Here is an 18,219-nt window from a genome sequence, read left to right as displayed (position 1 = left end):
AGAAAGCGTCATCGTAACTTTGCTGACTATTTCTGCTTTATTCACATATTTCCAGCTTAGCTCTTAATATGTTCTCAAACATTTATCTATCTTAAACATATTTAAAAACTATAGAGTTATTGTTTGAGTTCGATGTACGCTTTCACACGAAAGAGCGGCGGAAGTACAATTTGTCATGTTTACTGACTGTACTGAAAACACGCATCGGCGGGCGCTCTCATTCATTGACAACAGAGAATTTAGTGGATTTTTACACGAATAAAACTGAGCAGTATCTACGGACGTAAAGTTATTAGGCCTTGGATGAAACATCAAGCGTTGCTTAAAATTCAAGCGAAACTCAAAATAGCAATTATTTTGTTTTACTTTTCGGTCGCGATAGACTGACAAATTCCTCGCAAGTGTGTGGCAAGAGGAGCTAGGAAACTATGAAGCCCTGAAGCTCTGCTATATCTAAATATATCCAGCTAGTTTTTTGCTGTGTAATGGAAAAGCTGTTAATCTTCAACATATGTGAAATTTAAAGTGGAGTAATGTACAGCTCATGTAAAAGAAGCATCCGTCGGAACACAACTTGGTCAGCGATATATATAAGCTTACAGTGGAACATACCTAAATTCGACACTGTCTTACTTCACTCAAACTGGAGCAGCTTACGACGAAAATACTTAAGCAAAATTCCAACAGACGTGAACGCGTTGAGTTGTGGGCCAAAAACATGAAAATTTTCGGGAATTTCGGACGCCACTCCTCCGCGCGACATCCGCAAAAATCCTCGCAGCATGTACGCGCGTGTGCCGCAGGCGATGACGCAATTTGTTCTAAAAGTAGAACTATTGTCCCATATCATGGGGACAACTCTAATACTAGAAATGGCGCGCGCTTACGGTCTCCGTCCCCGATTATGGCTCCTGCTGTTACTCATTTTAAAGATAGCTTTGTGTGGCGACTACATGAAGTGCCAGTGTGTTCGGTTAACACCTCTAATTACATATGCAAATTACTTGGCACCATTTGCAGCCAGCTAATTTGCATAACATTTTTTCACGCCTCAAAGCTCCTCATAAAAAGAGGCTTGGTTCCAGTGGGGAATGCACAACTGGAAATCTGAACTGTACTTAGAATTTCCCTGGTGACTGACCGGATGGCTTTCTCAAAATCAAGTACAGTGAAACCTGTATTAAGCGGGCCCCATATTAAGTTTGAGTTTCAAAATTTTCCTCCTACATTTACTGTAAAATAAACCTGCATTCAGCGGAAATCTCTGTTAAGCGGACGCGGACACCAATATTAAGCCATTTTGTTGCACGAAACCTACAATAGGCGGACACTTTAAGGGCTTCCTAATTCTAAAACCAAACGAGTCTGATATGCCGTCGAAGCGTACCAGAAATGTACGATTAGGTATTTATCGTAACCAAATTAAATTCGGCTAAGTGAGAATGAAATCGTAGCCATATCAGGTTACACTGTTCACAGCCCTCTATTTTCTAGTATTTTTATTCGATCATTAAACTCGCGGATAGAATCGCGAGAGAACTGAATGCAAGCGCAAAACGAAAAACTTGACTGGGTAGGGGGTGGGGACCGAACTCCACCCCCCCCCCCCACCCCTACGTTCTTCGCGTTCGCTTCGCTCGCTTTTTGTTTCGCGTGCGTGAATAGAGAGGCTGTGAACCGTCTATATCAGGTCAGTGACCTGACCCTTAAATCAAAACCCTGTTTCAGACCTGCGTTATAATTAGTTCCCTAGTCCAGACCAATGTTAAATTACCGTAAACATAATTTGTGAAGGGCTTTTGTTGATTTTCTCTTCGCTAATGATGAAAAAGTGGCTTCTTCTTAAAAGCATACCCATATCAAGGCTAGAGTGCAAAAACCATACCCTATTTATGACCATAATGGCCAAAATCAGCTAAATTCGATAGCCTATTTATGAACAAAACGGCTGAAAACCATACCCTTTGGGGCCGCACATACCCATATAGCCCATATAAGGGAGTACCCCCCCCCCCGAATGATTTTCCCCGAATTTTCACCGACTATCATCAACTGTCATCGACTATCATGCGCCGATTGACCAAGGCTTTAGAGAAAATGTATGATCTTTCAGCAGAGACCTAGAGGCTGTAAAAACAATATGTCTGAATTTAGGTTAAAGGAGCTCAGTCACTGAATTTTGAGTTATTTCTGCCTTACACAAAATTACCTTTAAATTGATGGAAACCTAAAAATAGCAATTTGCTAAGATAGAAAATCCCCAAAGAGACAATAATAAACCATAAACGAACAAGGATGGTTAAAGGTGGAGAACACTAACACAGATTACAAATCAAAAACTTAAGGAAAATTTAGGCTAAACTTTTTCAAGACTCGCAAACCGTATAAAATTAAATGATACAGTGCTTTGAATACTATTACCGAAAGATTTTGGAACATGAATCAAACGGAGGCAATCTAATTATAACTGGTTAAGGTTTGAGAGGTCGTCAGAACCGTGTTCCTTGTCGAAGCCGAAGAAAACTCGACACGCCTGATTAAACAGTTCAAAATATCATTTGGTGTAAGTGCTTCAGAGAGTCTCGGCCACTTGCTGTGTTGAGACACGGTAAATCTAATGATTGGTACATTGGACTCAGGGCGATTGAGTGTTCTGACGCCCTGTCTACACTAAGCTGGAGAAATTTGTAAACGTAGCTTTATTTCTACGGTTAAGCCTACCGTCCACACTAATCCGTCACGAAAACGGAGCTTTTCGAAAACGTTCTTTAATCCGGAGGAATTCGAAGACGCCGGCTTCGCGTTTTAATATGGACGGGAAACAGTTTGAAAACGGAGCTTTCGAAAACGAACGATGACATCACGATATTCGTATGATTTCTCTGCGCGAGTCAGATTTCCTCAACCAAATCCAAAATGACCGGTGATTGCGGCGTTTTCAAATTTCTTGGGCGTAGTGTGGACGGAAAACATTTGATCCGTTTTCAGAGTGCAAGGGGCGTTTTCAAAACGGTGTGGAAGGGGCCTGAGTTTGTCCGTCTGACTAAATGTTCTTACTGTCCTTGTTGTCGAGGGGGCTGCCTTCACGTCTTCTTTACATGTTTATTAATACAGATAATCCTAAGGAAAGTTGGCAAAATGTCGCGGGGTAGCTCAACGGGACGAATTAGCTTATGTCGTCGGTTGTTTAGAAATACCGGTATAACAGGAGCCTAGTAAATATAATTAATGGCGTAACTACAGGTGTTTATGAATTGATTAAAGGTAGCAGACTATTTTGAAACTCGACGGGCCCTTGAAATCTTTATGGTTCCGATGTTTTAGCCCTGTTTGTCAAAGCCTTTCTAAAATGTCTGAAGATAGAGAAAATCCCTTCAATACAGCATTTTCTCCTGGTGAGAAATTGTCTGTTTGAAGACAAAACATGCATGATGTCATAAGTTCTTTGCTTTACCTGTCTATTTGGCACATAATCTGTTTGTTTAACCTGTCTATTTCGTAACACTTCCTGTCAAACGTAATCAACCCGAGGCAAGTTGGAGAACCAAAGAACACATTTGGTTATCGTTCTTGTCCTGCGAAGTGGATCTAGACAGAAAATACGCTAAAAACGTTAAAAGAAAATTCAGAAAACCAACTTGAGAAGGCGATGAGAGCAGGACTCCAGCCATCAAATATCCACTGCACAAAGGTGAAGTCGGTCACAAACAACTTCTATAATTTTTAAGGGGGCCCTGTCTGTGAATATTTTTGACGATTCCTCCCATGATCTATTATCATAAAAGAACTTTAAATTCTTATGAGAAACGATTTGGAAATACATGAGACAAGAAATGTAAGTGATAGAAACCGACGTTTCAGTGCATCTCGCACCATTATCAAGGTTACATAATTAAAGATAAAAAGCGGATTGTGAAGAGGCTAATTAAGTTGAAGCGAATTTGCATAAGAGAGTGTCAAGCTAATTACATGAATACTTCAGCACGAAGAGACTCCTATGCAAATTCGCTTCAACTTAGCCTCTTCACAAACCGCTTTTTATCTTTAATTATGTAACCTTGATAATGGCGCAAGATGCACCGAAACGTCGGTGCATCTTGAGCTTGAAATGATTAAATTTTTGCGTCGCTAGTTTTTATGCATTCCGGCCCTCGCATTTCACTTTTCTTTTCCACTGCTTTTTGTTGTTGTGGTAACATATTTAATGACGGGAAATATTTCAGTAAGTTTGAAAATGGTAAAAAAAAGTTCCGGTCACCAGTTAAATTTTTTGAACAAAGGTCACCAGTATATATACCTTTTATCTACTTATACAATGGATATATACGAACTCTCTCACTTTTGGTCAAACCCAGTTGTGCCTTGATTGCAAAGGATTTGTAAAACAATTCAATTTTGGAAAAAACATTCAGTGTATAAAAGCAAAATAACGGTTCGCTGAAAGTCTTGAAGTCAATTGCTAAAGAAGGAGAAAAGAGGGGCTTTAATTTCTGAATTATTCATAATGGCACAGCTGGCCACATGCTGGAGTGAAAATAAATATTGATTGAATATTTGAACAGGGAAAAACTACCAGACACGAGATCTAATAATCTTCTTCTCGGGTCGAGATAAATGGCAACAGAACTGGGCCATAATTTTCAGTGTTTGTTCTACATAACACGGTTTTAAAGAGTAATAAGCATTTTGGTAATATCCCTTGGAAAAATTTGGCAGTTTGTGAAAGGGTTTGGGACGACTTCGCGCTGTTTCTTTGCTATTATTCCTCATAGTCTTTTGTCAAACTTCGTCTACGAGTGTAGGTCAATTCTCTATACTTCAAAATATGATCACCTATAGGGGAGCAGGGATGACGCAGTTATGAGAACGATCGCCTCCTTCCAATGTGTGGCCTGGGTCCATTTCTCGAAAGCCCCGCAAACTCATTTTTCGGGCCCGCAAAACCATTTTTAGTTAATCCGCGGTATTTAAAGACAAAGAGGTACATACGTCTGAAACTTCTTGCATGAAGGGAACCTCTGTTCATATTAAGAATATGTGTATAAAACAGCTCTGAAGTTATAAGGGTTGAGATTTTGCTACAGCTTTTCGGGTACGAAAACTTTTCGGGACCTTCGAGAAACGGGCCCCTGGGTTCGATTCCGGCCCGGTGCCATACAAATGTATGTGGGTTAAGTTTGTTGTCGGTTTTCGCCTTGCTCCGAGGGAATAGTGCGTTCAGTGCGTACGAACAATAGCACCAGAGCGAGGTTGGGGTGGACATTTTCATATATTTGCTGTATTTTTGTCAACCCTGACCTCGACTCGGCGCCATTGTTTGTCAGAATGCGGGAAACGTCTATTCTCCGGGTTCTCGGGTTCAGTCTCCCTCCACAAAAATCAACAACTCAAATTCCAACTCGACCAGGATAGAGGGCCCGCCTGAAAACAGCTAAGGCTAAATATTGTCTAAATATTGTCTTTCATTGATATATTAAAAAAAAACTTTCGTAAAAAAATTTCTTTTTCCTATTCCAACAGTAAGATGCCAAACAAAAAGTACGAGACGATTACAAACGATGAAGACGATACCACAGATTCCTGTCATCCGTCGATGTCGGCCAATTTTCTCTCTCTTCTTTCCTTCTGGTGGATGAATAGTGTCTTTAAAATTGGAAGCAAGCGACCTTTAAAGCAATCGGATTTCCTGCCGCTTCATGAGAAAGACAGGACACGTGACCTAACAGAGCGACTCCAGAAGGAATGGAACGACCATGTACAAGAATGCAACATGACTGAGGGAAAACAACCCAAACTTTGGAAATGTGTTTTGAGAACGATTTCCTGTAAAGAAATTTTATTCCTCATCAGTTTTTGGCTCTTGGAATCTATTTGCCGTGTCTCGCAGCCACTCGTTCTTGGTTTTCTCCTCCGTTTGTTAAGCTGTCGCCAGAGAGATCGGCCTCTTGCAAACGCATTTTGTTTTCTCCTATCACTGAGTGGACTGTCAACTGCCTTAACTCATTACTCAGCTTACAGATTCGAGTTGCTTGGTATGAGGCTGAGTAGTGCCATTAAAGGAATTGTTTACCTCAAGGTAAGAACCTGTTACACACTGTATATGCAATGGTTACTTATACGTACCGAAGCAAATGCCTGAACAAGCTTTTGAGCATTTTCAAAAACAACTCACGGGTTAGATCTTCGCCATCTGAGGTCGCTTTGAAACTAACCAAAAATGGTACGAGTAGTGCCTGACTTCCGTGATAGGGGTACACAGGCTTTTCAATGACTCGCTATCTGATAGATTTCCATTTTGGAAGGGAGGGCGTGGCATTATCCATTCATAGTCTTCACCTACCTGCTTAATCCTGTTCGAGGATAAGTCATATCGTCCAGTTTTAAAAAAACGGTTGTAGCATTCCATTGGGCGTCGCCCCTCCATGCCAAGATCTATATACAGTAATATATACCGACCTATATACAGCTCGATAGCATGAAGTCAACTGAATTCCGGCTTTGCGTCTTGGTGTGCACGGAAAACATTTTGAAAACGGAGACATGACCATAATACCATTTCCCGGCCCAAGTTTTCCTCAACCACAACTTCAAAATGACCGGTTATTGTTGCGTTTTCAAATTCCTCCGGTGGAGTGCTAGTGTGAACGGAAAACATTTGATGCGTTTTCAGAGTGAAACCTCCGTTTTCAACTTCATCCGGGGTAGTGTGGACGGGGCCTTGCAGTAATTGATGAGATGATAAACGTCAAAAACAAATCGAGTGCTCCCACGGGGATTTGTATTTCCTTTCCCGACGATGCTCCCAATTCTTTCTCAGTGATTTTATGTTAACAAGTCGTTATACTTGTCTATAGATTCCACTGATCAGTCAGCAAAGCCTCCGAGAAACAACAACAGGCAATGTTATTCACCTCATTTCGAATGACGTGCAAAGAATCGAGCTGGCCCCCAGATGGATATTCACCGCCGTCATGTCGATATTAGAGCTCGCAGCTGTGGTGTGCTTGTTGCTGTATCTGATTGGCTGGCAGCCTGTGACGGGAATTCTCTTTCTACTGCTGTTACTTCCATGTTTCGTGATCATCTCAGCTCTCTGCGCTCAGCTGCGCCAGGACACCGCTGTCGTAACAGACCGCCGTATTTCACTGATGAACGAGCTGGTGACTGGGATTCGTGCTCTTAAGACGCATGCGTGGGAAGACAACTACAGAGAAAAAGTTGAAGAAGTTAGAAGGTAAGTAAAGAGGAATTTGTAATGATTGTGGAATCACTGTGTAATGATTGTACATGGAGAGAGATGCGGTGAACGTTCTTCCTACCAAACCAAAGCACATTCGATGTAATTTCCGCCTTGTCCTTATAGGCGCCGTGGCCTCACGGCTAGAACGTTCGACCCCGGAGCGAGCGGTCTGGGTTCGAGCCCTGGCCGGGAACACTGTGCTGTGTTCTTGGGCAAGACACTTAACTCTCACAGTGCCTCTCTCCACCCAGGTGTATGAATGGGTAACGGCGAATTAAATACTGGGGGTAACCCTGCGATGGACTAGTATCCCATCCAGGCGGGGGAGTGGAAATACTCCTGGTGGCTTCATGCCACTGAAACCGGGATAAGCTCCGGCCTGATGAGCTACTTGATTCGTATGCAGACTTAACTTACCTACCTTTACCCTTATATATACCTTGTGATTGAAATAATTCTCGAGAAAACATGCAAGTGGGGGACGGGGGGAGAGTCATTTACCTGATATTTTTCAAGGCAGGATTGACAAATTCGAATATTTCTTTTTTGATATAGGCTTATCATACAACAAGGTAGAAATTGTCAGTTACCTGTTTTACTGTCATGCAGTAATTGCATTTGTTTACAGAGTTGTTCCATTCATCATTTAAACCCCATTGCATGACTGAACCTAGCTGTTGAGCCTAAAAATGAAATAGTTTTTATAACTACTCCACACAGTCTAGTGCTTCGACCAGTAACGAGGACCCTTTCCTCCTATGAAATAAGGACACATCTTAAGACACCTAAATAGCCTACATTATCATGAGCCAAACACCAAACATATAAGGCCACAAAAGAACCTTTTTACGCTAACGTGTATTATGCTAGGTTAAAATATCAATGCATAGCTTTCTTTCTGTTCTTTCTCTTTTTCTTTACAGGAGTGAAATTGGGATTATTCTAAAAAAGAGCGCCCTCTTGTCGATCATTGAAAGTTTTCTCTTCGTGGCAGGGACCGTGGCAACATTCATAGCGGTGTTCGCCCTCGTTTCCACCAATCATGTTCTCACACCTTCCACAGCCTTTATGGTACTCGCTTTCATGAACGTTCTCCGAATTACGTTATCCCTAAGGTTAGGTAACGCTATTCCGCTAGCATTTGAGTTGCTAGTCTCCCTCGAAAGGATTGAAAGTTTTCTACTGTTAGATAACATGCCACTAGATCCACTGGAATACAACCAAAGTTGCAGTGGACGCGAGAGTATTTCCAAACGTGCAAGTATTTACGCGCCAGTGCTGGTGAGGGGACCAACATCAAGGCGCGAAGACGTTGAGCAACTGGATGTTCTTCCAGAGAAGCACAATGTTAACTTATCAGTTTCAAGTCTCTCTTGCAAACTCTATGAATCGGGTGAAAAGTATTTGCTTCAAGAAGTCAGTTTTGAGGCATCTAAAAGCAGTCTTACAGTCATCACTGGTCAGGTTGGCAGTGGAAAGTCGACACTTCTGGCGGCGATCGCAGGTGAAGTAATCCAGTCGAGCGGTAACATAGTCTGCTCTGGAACAATAGCTTACGTTTCCCAAACGGCTTGGGTATTCTCTGGTACTCTTAGAGAAAACGTGTTATTTGGTGAGCCGTACGATGAGAAGAAATACGCTGACGTTATTGAGGCATGCGCGCTGAACGAAGACGTTAACAGATTTTCAAATGGTGATCTCTCATTTGTTGGAGAACACGGTGTTGCCATGAGCGGAGGTCAGCGGGCTCGTCTAAACCTGGCACGCGCAGTGTACGCAGATGCAGACGTGTATCTATTGGACGATCCACTAAGCGCTGTAGATGCCAAAGTCAGTGAACACATATTTAACCAATGTGTTTGCAAACTGCTAAAAGAAAAAGTTATAATCTTGGCGACATACGCAGAGAAGCACATGAAAGCAGCAGACCAAGTTGTGGTTCTCCACAAAGGGTCCTTACTAGCCAAAGGCAGCTTCAATGAACTGCAAGATGACGAACTGAAGATTCTTGATTCCATCAAAGATTCCACAGAAACTTCCAACAAAAAAACGTCGAGTGGAAGGACAACAGATGAAAATGAGATAGATCACTCTGATCCTAAACCAGTCATTGATACTTATGATGAGGATCTGGAGATCTCTGAAGAAGACAAGGCCACTGGTAGTATTTCATTTCGGCTGTATTGGGATTACTTCAGAGCTGGCCTACATCCCGTCTTAATGATCTCCGTGGTTCTCCTTTTCCTAGGAACGCAAGGTAAGTAATTTTTACTAGAAAATACCAGCGAATGGGATGTTTTGTTTGAGAAGATTTGCAAAGCGGTGTCGGTGCGCATGTGTGTGACGCGTCTGCCGCTTGTAATCTAAGACGGCGGGTCAACGTTATCGGGCAATTGACCCTTTGCACGATGCGTGGTTCCAAATCCGGTTGCTGTGACTAAGTTACACACTAAGGACAGTCCAAACGCTGTCATTAGCTGGTGCCAATCTAGTTCCTGGACTCTTCGTTCCTTACTGCGCAGGCTTGAGGAAACGAGCGACTCTCGAGACAGGCTGGATTTTGATTGGTTCTAAAAACAATAGAAATGGGCGGAAGTCAAACACCAACGTCTCTATTGAGCCACATGTTAGTTACCTTACTATTGGAAATTAACGCTCGTGTTATTTAACATATTTGAAATCAACGCGACTTAAATTAACGCGAATTGAAGGTGAATTTGCTTCCCAATAAAGGAAATAAACGCGAGAGAGGGGGAAAATTTTCAAAATGGGAGAAATTAACACGTCTGCTACACCAAAAAAAGAAAGAAATTGTTTAGAAAGGGAACAAATTTATTTTAACACTGTAAAGCTAACTGCGAACACGAGGAAAATTTAGTTGAAGTACAGTAAACGATTTATATACTAATGTGAAAGACTGATGTGGAAGGTAAAGTGCGTGAATAAAATTTTTTGTTTGGCTGTGTCAATAATGTCTGGAGTGTGTCACAGATTAGGGGAGGGATAATGGTAATTAACGTCTCAGAAATTAATGCGCAACTTAATTAACTGTGCGGAAATTAACATTAAGCAACATAAATCAACGCGACTTAAATTAACACGAATTTTTGAAATTCGCGTTAATTTCATGAAGCGTTAATTTCCTATAATATATAGATTTAGGCCAGCCTAAAAGCGTAGCTCCTGGGCCGGGTTGTTCAAAGCCCGATTAAGCTAACCCAGAAAAACCTAGAATTTTGATTTGAGTTTTGTAACTTTGCGGTGAGGTTTTTTGTATATTGTTTTGCCTTCTGTTTTGAGTTTTAATAATCACCCTATACACAAAACAAAACAGCAAAAAACATTTGTATAGAAGAAAAAGTTATAATTTGGTTAACTTTTAATCCTGGGTTAGCGCTAACCGCCTTCCGAGCAATCCTGCCCTGTTTCCAACAAGTAACCTAATACGAGCCCGCGATCCAATCGATAATCAGTACTTGGTCAGCGGTCAACTTCAAAAAACACGTGACCTCGAGGAGCTGTAAACTTGAGCCCGCGATACGCGTCACTTGATACTGGTCAGCGGATACCCTGTTTTGACAGGTGTCAATTGATCATAACATGGATGTCCAATATCAAGGAAGTACACGGTAAACCAAGACCGCATGTTTGTCAACCTATTATTTGGAGTATGGCCGCCATGTTGGGCAACTCCGTCGCCGTCGTCGTCGTCGTGCGCACGCGCTCACGAGCAATACCGCTAGCCATGATAACCAAGAGAAAATCAACTCAAGGGTTTCTTTTTCTTTCCCATATGACGATATGGGGCTCCGCCGGAGCTCCGCTAATAAGGTAGTTAAGCGTGCGCAAATCAACTGGAAGTCCATTATTTTCAGACCTCCAAACAGAACTCTCCAAGCTCGTTTTTTTCTCAACCGCTGATCAAGGGAAACGAAGACTCTGAGTACGAGGTTGACCTGGTGCGAGTTGCTGTGACTATTTCTATTTTGTTCTCGTGACTGACATAACGTAACTGAGACAACACATTGCGCTATAATTCGGTTTGTTTTGTTGTTGTTTTTTACTTTCTTTTACAGTTGTCATGGTGTCCCCTGATGTATGGCTCTCTCATTTATCCAAGAAGACCTTGAAATACCAACAGCACACTTCAACCTTGAACATTTACGCTTGCCTCGTGTCAGCTGCCTTCGTTTTTGCTATCATCCGCGGCTATATTTTCTTCCGTGTTTGCCTCAGATCTTCAGAAAAGCTCCACGACAAAATGATAACCTGTGTTTTACGAGCTCCATTACTATTTTTTGACACAAATCCCGCGGGGCGAATATTGAACAGATTTTCCAAAGACATCGGCTGCATTGACGAGGTTCTGCCCAAAACCTTCCTCTTGGCCCTCCAGATGATTATGTTCGTGTTCACAGCAGCACTATTGCCCTCGTTTACCAACTACTGGCTGTGTCTCGTTTCCCTGCCCGTATTCATTATCTTTCTTTATCTGGCGTACTATTACTTGAAGACCTCGCGGGAATTGAAGAGATTAGAGTCCATCTGTCGTAGTCCTGTTTTCTCTCACTTTTCAGAGACCATGACTGGCCTGGACACCATTCGAACACGGAAACGAGAAAGAGATTTCATAGAACAGTTATACCGGTAAGCTTAGTAAGCAACCCTAAGTTTTGCATTACTGTGCGACATGATTGGCTTAAAAAACTCGCACCACTTTTTCATCCAATCAGAAGTAAAACCAAAACCAATCGCAACTCGTTCACACACGTTTTCCCGCGCTTTGCGTCAGCTACACGTATTTACTTCGAGTTTTGATTGGTTCATTGTGTTGTCTGTGTCCTTTGTGATTGGCTAAAGTGATTACTTTGGTTTTGGTTTTACGACACTTATTGAAAATTGCTCAAAGGCAAGGGATGTCAACTTAATTTCACGCCTATGTTTTCAAGTACTGTGAACCTCTAAAATGTGAGTTCTTTTTGTTTCAAATCTTCTGAGTAGAGCTTTCATGCCCTTCTGTTTATGATGCCACACGGGATGGTTCTTACTTTTTAGAAGTATGCGGGCAAATTACAGCTCTATTAATATTGAGCAGTACTTTCATGCAGTACTGCTTACTTTTATATTATTATATTCTTACATAAGCCCAGTATCGACATACTATAACAGCATTAATTGCAAAACGAGCAATGAAAATGGCTATAAAGTAGGGACTTTTGCCAAAAGGGAAATTAAATTCAGTTTTTGACCTCGTAATGAATAACCTGATAGGATATTCAAAGACAGCATTCATGATCAACGTGGGAGATTTTAGGGAGGACTTTTGAGTCTTTCTTCTTCCTTTTTTTGTAGAGGGAGAGGAGGTAGAGATGAAGGAGGGATTAGTTATTGTTTGTTAATTATTACAACCATAAAGAACTATTTACAATAGTACTTATGGATTTACTCTTAGGCATCAAGATCTACACAATCAGGCGTTTGCGATGGTAGCAGCAACAAGTCGTTGGCTTGGAGTCAGAGCTGATGTTCTGTGCTCATTGTTTATCACTTCAATTGCATTGGTCGCCGTTCTTGTTTGTGAGAATCCAGGTATGAATTTATGAAATCCTGAAAAATTCCTCCCTCTAAAAATTAAAATCAAAAGTTTTAAGCCAAATTCTGCCGAAACTCAGGTTAAGTACAAGCTTCGAATCCGTTTTTATTCCATTGTACCCACTGCATTCGAGACCTGAAGGTCAAAGGGGAAGTCTATTGGACTCCAGGTCGAAAGGTTCGACCCCAAGCTCTGTCGAGGTCATCATGTCGGAATGAATGAGGAAAATTACATTTTATCCTTACGTTGTTCCTATTCTAAGTACAGTAGTCGTAACTATCGATGGACAAACACTCCATGCGGGGGGAGGGAAGTAGCAGTAGGTACTGGTGATGTGAATACTTGTGATAGTTTTGCGATATCTCGGGCAGTCGGGTATCGTAAGATATACCGCCGGTTACATACAACTTTACTCTTTATCCTGACTTGTGCCCAGTCTGCGAGAGGAGTGTTCTGGGAGGGTACGAAATTCATTGCGTCCTTTCCCAGAACACTCTTCGTACCGTCTTACATAATCTAGCTTTAAACTCTCTTTTGCTAGATCGTTTATTTTTTCCAGCCACATAAATAGCAACTGGGTGCGAATCAGCTGTTTTTCAGTTTAACCTCTTGTTAACAATGGACCTTTTCGGCGGCAATGTATTTGCCCATTAAGCATCCCATAATAGCCATTAAGTAAGTAAGTAAGTAAGTAAGTAAGTAAAGTAAGTACTCAATTTAGACACATTTCACCAGTGAGCCTGGGGCTCGTACAAATGTGAACGTGTATGCTAAAATTAAAATGTAAAATATAAATATGTTATCTATTCAGTAAAAGTACAAAAACTAGACTATAAAAATTAAAATTGAAAAACTAGACTATAAAATTTTAAAACTAGACTATAAAAATTCAAATATGTAAACTAATCGATACAAAGATTACAGCAACAATTGGCCTCGGTAGTCAGGTTAACATTGTTCAGTAAATTTTTAAAAATTCTAAGACAGGACGCTCCTCTTATATTGTCAGGTAGGTTATTGTCAGGTAGGTTGAAACAAAAGAATACAAAATGGCCGCCGTATTGCCGAAATGGTCCATGTTCTCTCATTTGAGAATACTACTACTAGTAGTACTACCATAACTTACCGATGGAAACATGTGAAGGGAAACTGAAAACACACTACAAAGCGCTCATTCTCGGTTTAGTTGTCTCTTTCCGTCTTTCTGATTCTTTGTTTTTGAAAGTAGGAAAAACCAGGTAACATATTTGTATCGATTTTTAATCTACACGAATTTTGTTTCTTTTACAGCATTAGCTGGACTCGCTCTTGCCTACGTCATTGAAACTGCTAATATTTCCCAATATGCCGTGCGACAGTTTTCAGAGGTTGAGAACCTAATGACGTCAGTCGAGCGAGTTTTGACGTACACAAACATTGAACCAGAGCCAGGATACAATATCAAAACGCTTCCACCAACCAACTGGCCCCATGACGGTCACGTGAGTTTCAGAAATGTTGTCTTGAGGTATTACCCAGGTGGACCACAAGTGTTGAAAAATCTAAGCTTTGAAATTGAAGGAAAAACTAAACTTGGTATCGTAGGCCGAACGGGAGATGGAAAGTCGTCTATTGTGGCAGCTCTTTTACGCATGCCTGAAGCTGAAGGGGAGATATTCATTGACGATGTGTGTATTAACAGAATTCAGCTGCAGGAATCGAGAAGATGTATTTCTGTTCTCAGCCAATCGCCTGTTCTCTTCTGTGGAACTCTTAGAAAAAACCTGGATCCTCTGGAGGAGCACAGAGACGATGAGCTATGGAACGTTCTTCAAGAAGTAAAATTAAATGGTTTAGTTGAAAACCTCGAGGGGAAACTTGAGTTCGAACTTTTAGAGAAAGGCGAAAACCTCAGTGTCGGTGAACGGCAGTTGATCTGCTTGGCTCGCACCTTACTACGACAGAGTAAGATTGTCATCTTAGATGAACCGACAGCACATGTAGATCCTAATACTGAGAGAACAATTTGGAGTACAGTGCACGACAAAATGAAGAACTCCACTATCATCACTATAGCTCATCGATTGAACACCGTCAAAGACTGCGACGTAATCTTAGTGTTAAGAGAAGGCCAGGTAGCTGAGTTGGACAGCTTTAAAGTTCTTATAAGCCGGGAAGGTGGTATTTTTTACAACATGGTCGCCTCTCAAAATTTATCCTTTAGCACATAATTTCTGTAGAGTCGATATAGCTTAGGCAGAAATTAAATAATAATCAGAACTTCAAAATCATCCAGATTACTATTTTCAATTTCAAAACAGGAGAGAAAAGACACGAAAACAAAACGAGGAATAAATAGGATTAAAATCTACTTTTAAAAGTAAGCTTTACTTTTATTTCTAATTTATTTTTATTAATGATCAGTTAGGTATCAGCGTAGCATTCAACTGTTTTTTTTTTAACATTTTCAGTCAATATCTCTTTATTGGCAGGACAATTCAGTGACTTCTCAGATCAATCTTACTCATCTTAACCTTAACGAACAATTCTTAATTGTTCGATCATAGCTAATAGAGAGGAATGATTACAAAACCTAGCCTGCGAACGCAGACGTATTTCCGGCTCTCACTTGGTTCCGCCGAAAAATAACGTCTGCGAACCCGAGCCAGGAAACGATTTCTGTGACGTAATGACTTTGTTCCTCCTTGGCCAATCAGATTCCATGATAGAATGAAACTCGAGTGCTCCTCACAGCGAATACCTCGCGCAGTAGTTCTGGGGTTATTTGAGCTAGACTGTGATTGACTTAGAATTCCTACGTCACAGAAATCGTTTTCTGGCTCGGCTTCGCAGACGTTATTTTTCGGCGGAACCAAGTGACAGCCGGAAATACGTCTGCGTTCGCAGGCCATACAAAACCCGACAAAGGTTTTTGTTGTATATTTCTGTTCTCTTTTTTGGCCTTGACCATGCACAAGACATGCACAATAGTTGTTTACTACTGACTGAAGAACTAACCAGTAAATCATTTTAGTTACGTAATTCATGCATTGTGTATGAGCGTCAAACAAAAGAGTGTGCTGGATCGTGGACATTCCAACAGAAACCTTGTCATCTTTGTTTGCTCCTTTGATGTTTGCATGGCTTCATAACGATTCCCGTCTACTAATTATGTTTCGATGTACTAAGGAAACAGAAAGTGGACGTTATCGGGTTAGAGAATGTTCTTGTTCCTGTAAGCAAGCTGTCGTGGCAGCTGCTGCTCTCTTACTAGCTCACTCGCTCATTGCCTCGAGGGAGGGTTTCACTTTTAACTGAAGTTAATTGGTGCTGCAATCCTCTCTCGGTGATATGAATATTTTCCCATGAGGTTAAGTAATTTTGGTGTAGTTTATAGTTTTTGTCTTTGTATAAAATGTAATTAAAATGGTTACTGGACTGACCGGGAAGGGGAAGGGATAAAGTGTAATTGTCGTGTAACTCTTCTTTTACCACTTACACGTGAGTTATTTTAAAGCTCTTTGGTAAAACGGGATCTTTACCTTTCACCTCTCCTTTGTTACCCTCTCAGGAAAAACTAAGGATCTATGGAATTAAAGAGAGGGATTGATGACACTTTTTAATACGTCAATAGTTATTGATTAAATTCAAAACTAGAAGCTTAGCGTGATCAATGCAGGACATTTGAGACGAATAAAAAAGTGTTTTTCTTACGGCCAACTTTATACTATGTACTTCACGAAATAATTCCTATGATTTTTTTTTCATAAAAACCTTTTTTTTTTGCCTGCATCCCGCAGTTTTTCACATGATGGCATCTCCGCACACAAAACAAACTCATACACATGATGAAATATGCCTACACAAAGATGAACGATGCTGCACAGGAAATAAACACCTTTAGGAAAATCCGGTCTTTTTCGTAGAATTACAGCTGATCTGTAAAACGATCAGTCAGACTGGAAATAGATTTTCTCATGCAGTTTGATAATATACTCCTGGTATACGCATGTCTGTTAATCAAAACTGACATCTTCCTCTCCAGAAACCTCGGGGAGACTGAGCACTAGAATTTCAGAGATTACACCTTTTGCTGTTCATTTACAGAAAACAAACCTTCATTTGTGTCCAAATTTCTTTCATTATGGTCATTAAACTCTCATTAACACCAATATGACCTTCATTTGCGCGTAAGGAACGTTCAAGAAAAACATTTACATATGCATTAACATTCAAAATCATCAAAAGAAAAACAATACCTTCATTTGACATTCATTGACTGTAAATGTATTTTCATTTTGGTGGAAAAAAAATTCGTTGTCACGAAACGACAATCATTTACACTTTACGACATTCAGTTTTCAACAAAAGACTTTCAATAACACAATTTGCATGAGAACTAACATTCAATTGCATTATCATGCAACCATATCCATGAAGGTAACAATCTTAAATGCGGTGAGACATACATTACCGTGTTTTCACCTAACGTTAAGAGAAAACAATCGCTCACTAGCGTAATTCTTTTGCACAGAGATATCTCGCCCAATTTTCCTCGAAAATTTGATTATAGAACAAGGGACCATATGTACTTTTTTCAAATCATAATTTCACAATCCTCCCCTTGCAGATATAAATTCGGCCACTTACGAAACTTTTTGCGTACAACTCAGAGGGCGCACTACAGTATCCGTGTGACATACATGTACATGTACATGTAGTGACAGTTCGATTTGTCCAGAAATGCCACGAAGAAATAGAATCGCATTTGAACACCGCGAAAGGATAGTCAGGGCTTTTGAAGATGTCAACGAAGACTATTTACTATTTACTAGTGAGGCAATTGAAGGATAAATCGTTCAGCGAATTTGATCTTCTATCTTTCAAAAATAAATGTTATTATGGCTGTAATGTTTGTCTCGCCGCTTTAAAGATTGTTACCTTCATGGATATGGTTGCATAAAAATGCAATTGAATGTTAGTTCTCATGCAAATTGTGTTATTGAAAGTCTTTTGTTGAAAACTGAATGTCGTAAAGTGTAAATGATTGTCGTTTCGTGACAACGAATTTTTTTTCCATCAAAATGAAAATACATTTACAGTCAATGAATGTCAAATGAAGGTATTGTTTTCCTTTTGATGATTTTGAATGTTAATGCATATGTAAATGTTTTTCTTGAACGTTCCTTACGCGCAAATGAAGGCCATATTGGTGTTAATGAGAGTTTAATGACCATAATGAAAGAAATTTGGACACAAATGAATGTTTGTTTTCTGTAAATGAACAGCAAAAGGTGTAGTTGGGTGGCTAACGCCAGTAATTATTGGTCAGTAATTGTCGTTGGAAGCGGCCATAAAATAATATTTCATGTTGTTTATCCTACTACCCAAAAACTGTGGAAAGCTA

The 18,219-nt window shown here is 40.5% G+C and overlaps 1 protein-coding gene across 1 annotated transcript; it reads left to right on the top strand.

Moving 5' to 3' along the window:
* Window positions 1-3,495: 3,495 nt before the first annotated feature.
* LOC110040796 (ATP-binding cassette sub-family C member 4-like) lies at window positions 3,496-16,525 on the top strand. The gene is made up of 7 exons (XM_089280247.1): window positions 3,496-3,691; window positions 5,521-6,076; window positions 6,855-7,234; window positions 8,164-9,497; window positions 11,317-11,887; window positions 12,693-12,829; window positions 14,124-16,525. The coding sequence occupies exons 2-7, from the start codon at window positions 5,525-5,527 to the stop codon at window positions 15,041-15,043; spliced, it is 3,894 nt and encodes a 1,297-aa protein (XP_089136373.1). The 5' UTR covers window positions 3,496-3,691; window positions 5,521-5,524; the 3' UTR covers window positions 15,044-16,525.
* The last annotated feature ends 1,694 nt before the right edge of the window (window positions 16,526-18,219 follow it).

Source organism: Orbicella faveolata, unplaced genomic scaffold (assembly GCF_042242905.1).
Source record: "Orbicella faveolata isolate gen_17 unplaced genomic scaffold, um_ofav_v1 contig_47, whole genome shotgun sequence".
NCBI classification, from domain to species: domain Eukaryota; kingdom Metazoa; phylum Cnidaria; class Anthozoa; order Scleractinia; family Merulinidae; genus Orbicella; species Orbicella faveolata.
Note: the sequence above shows the minus strand (reverse complement) of the source record. Positions and strands in the feature narration are given on the sequence as shown.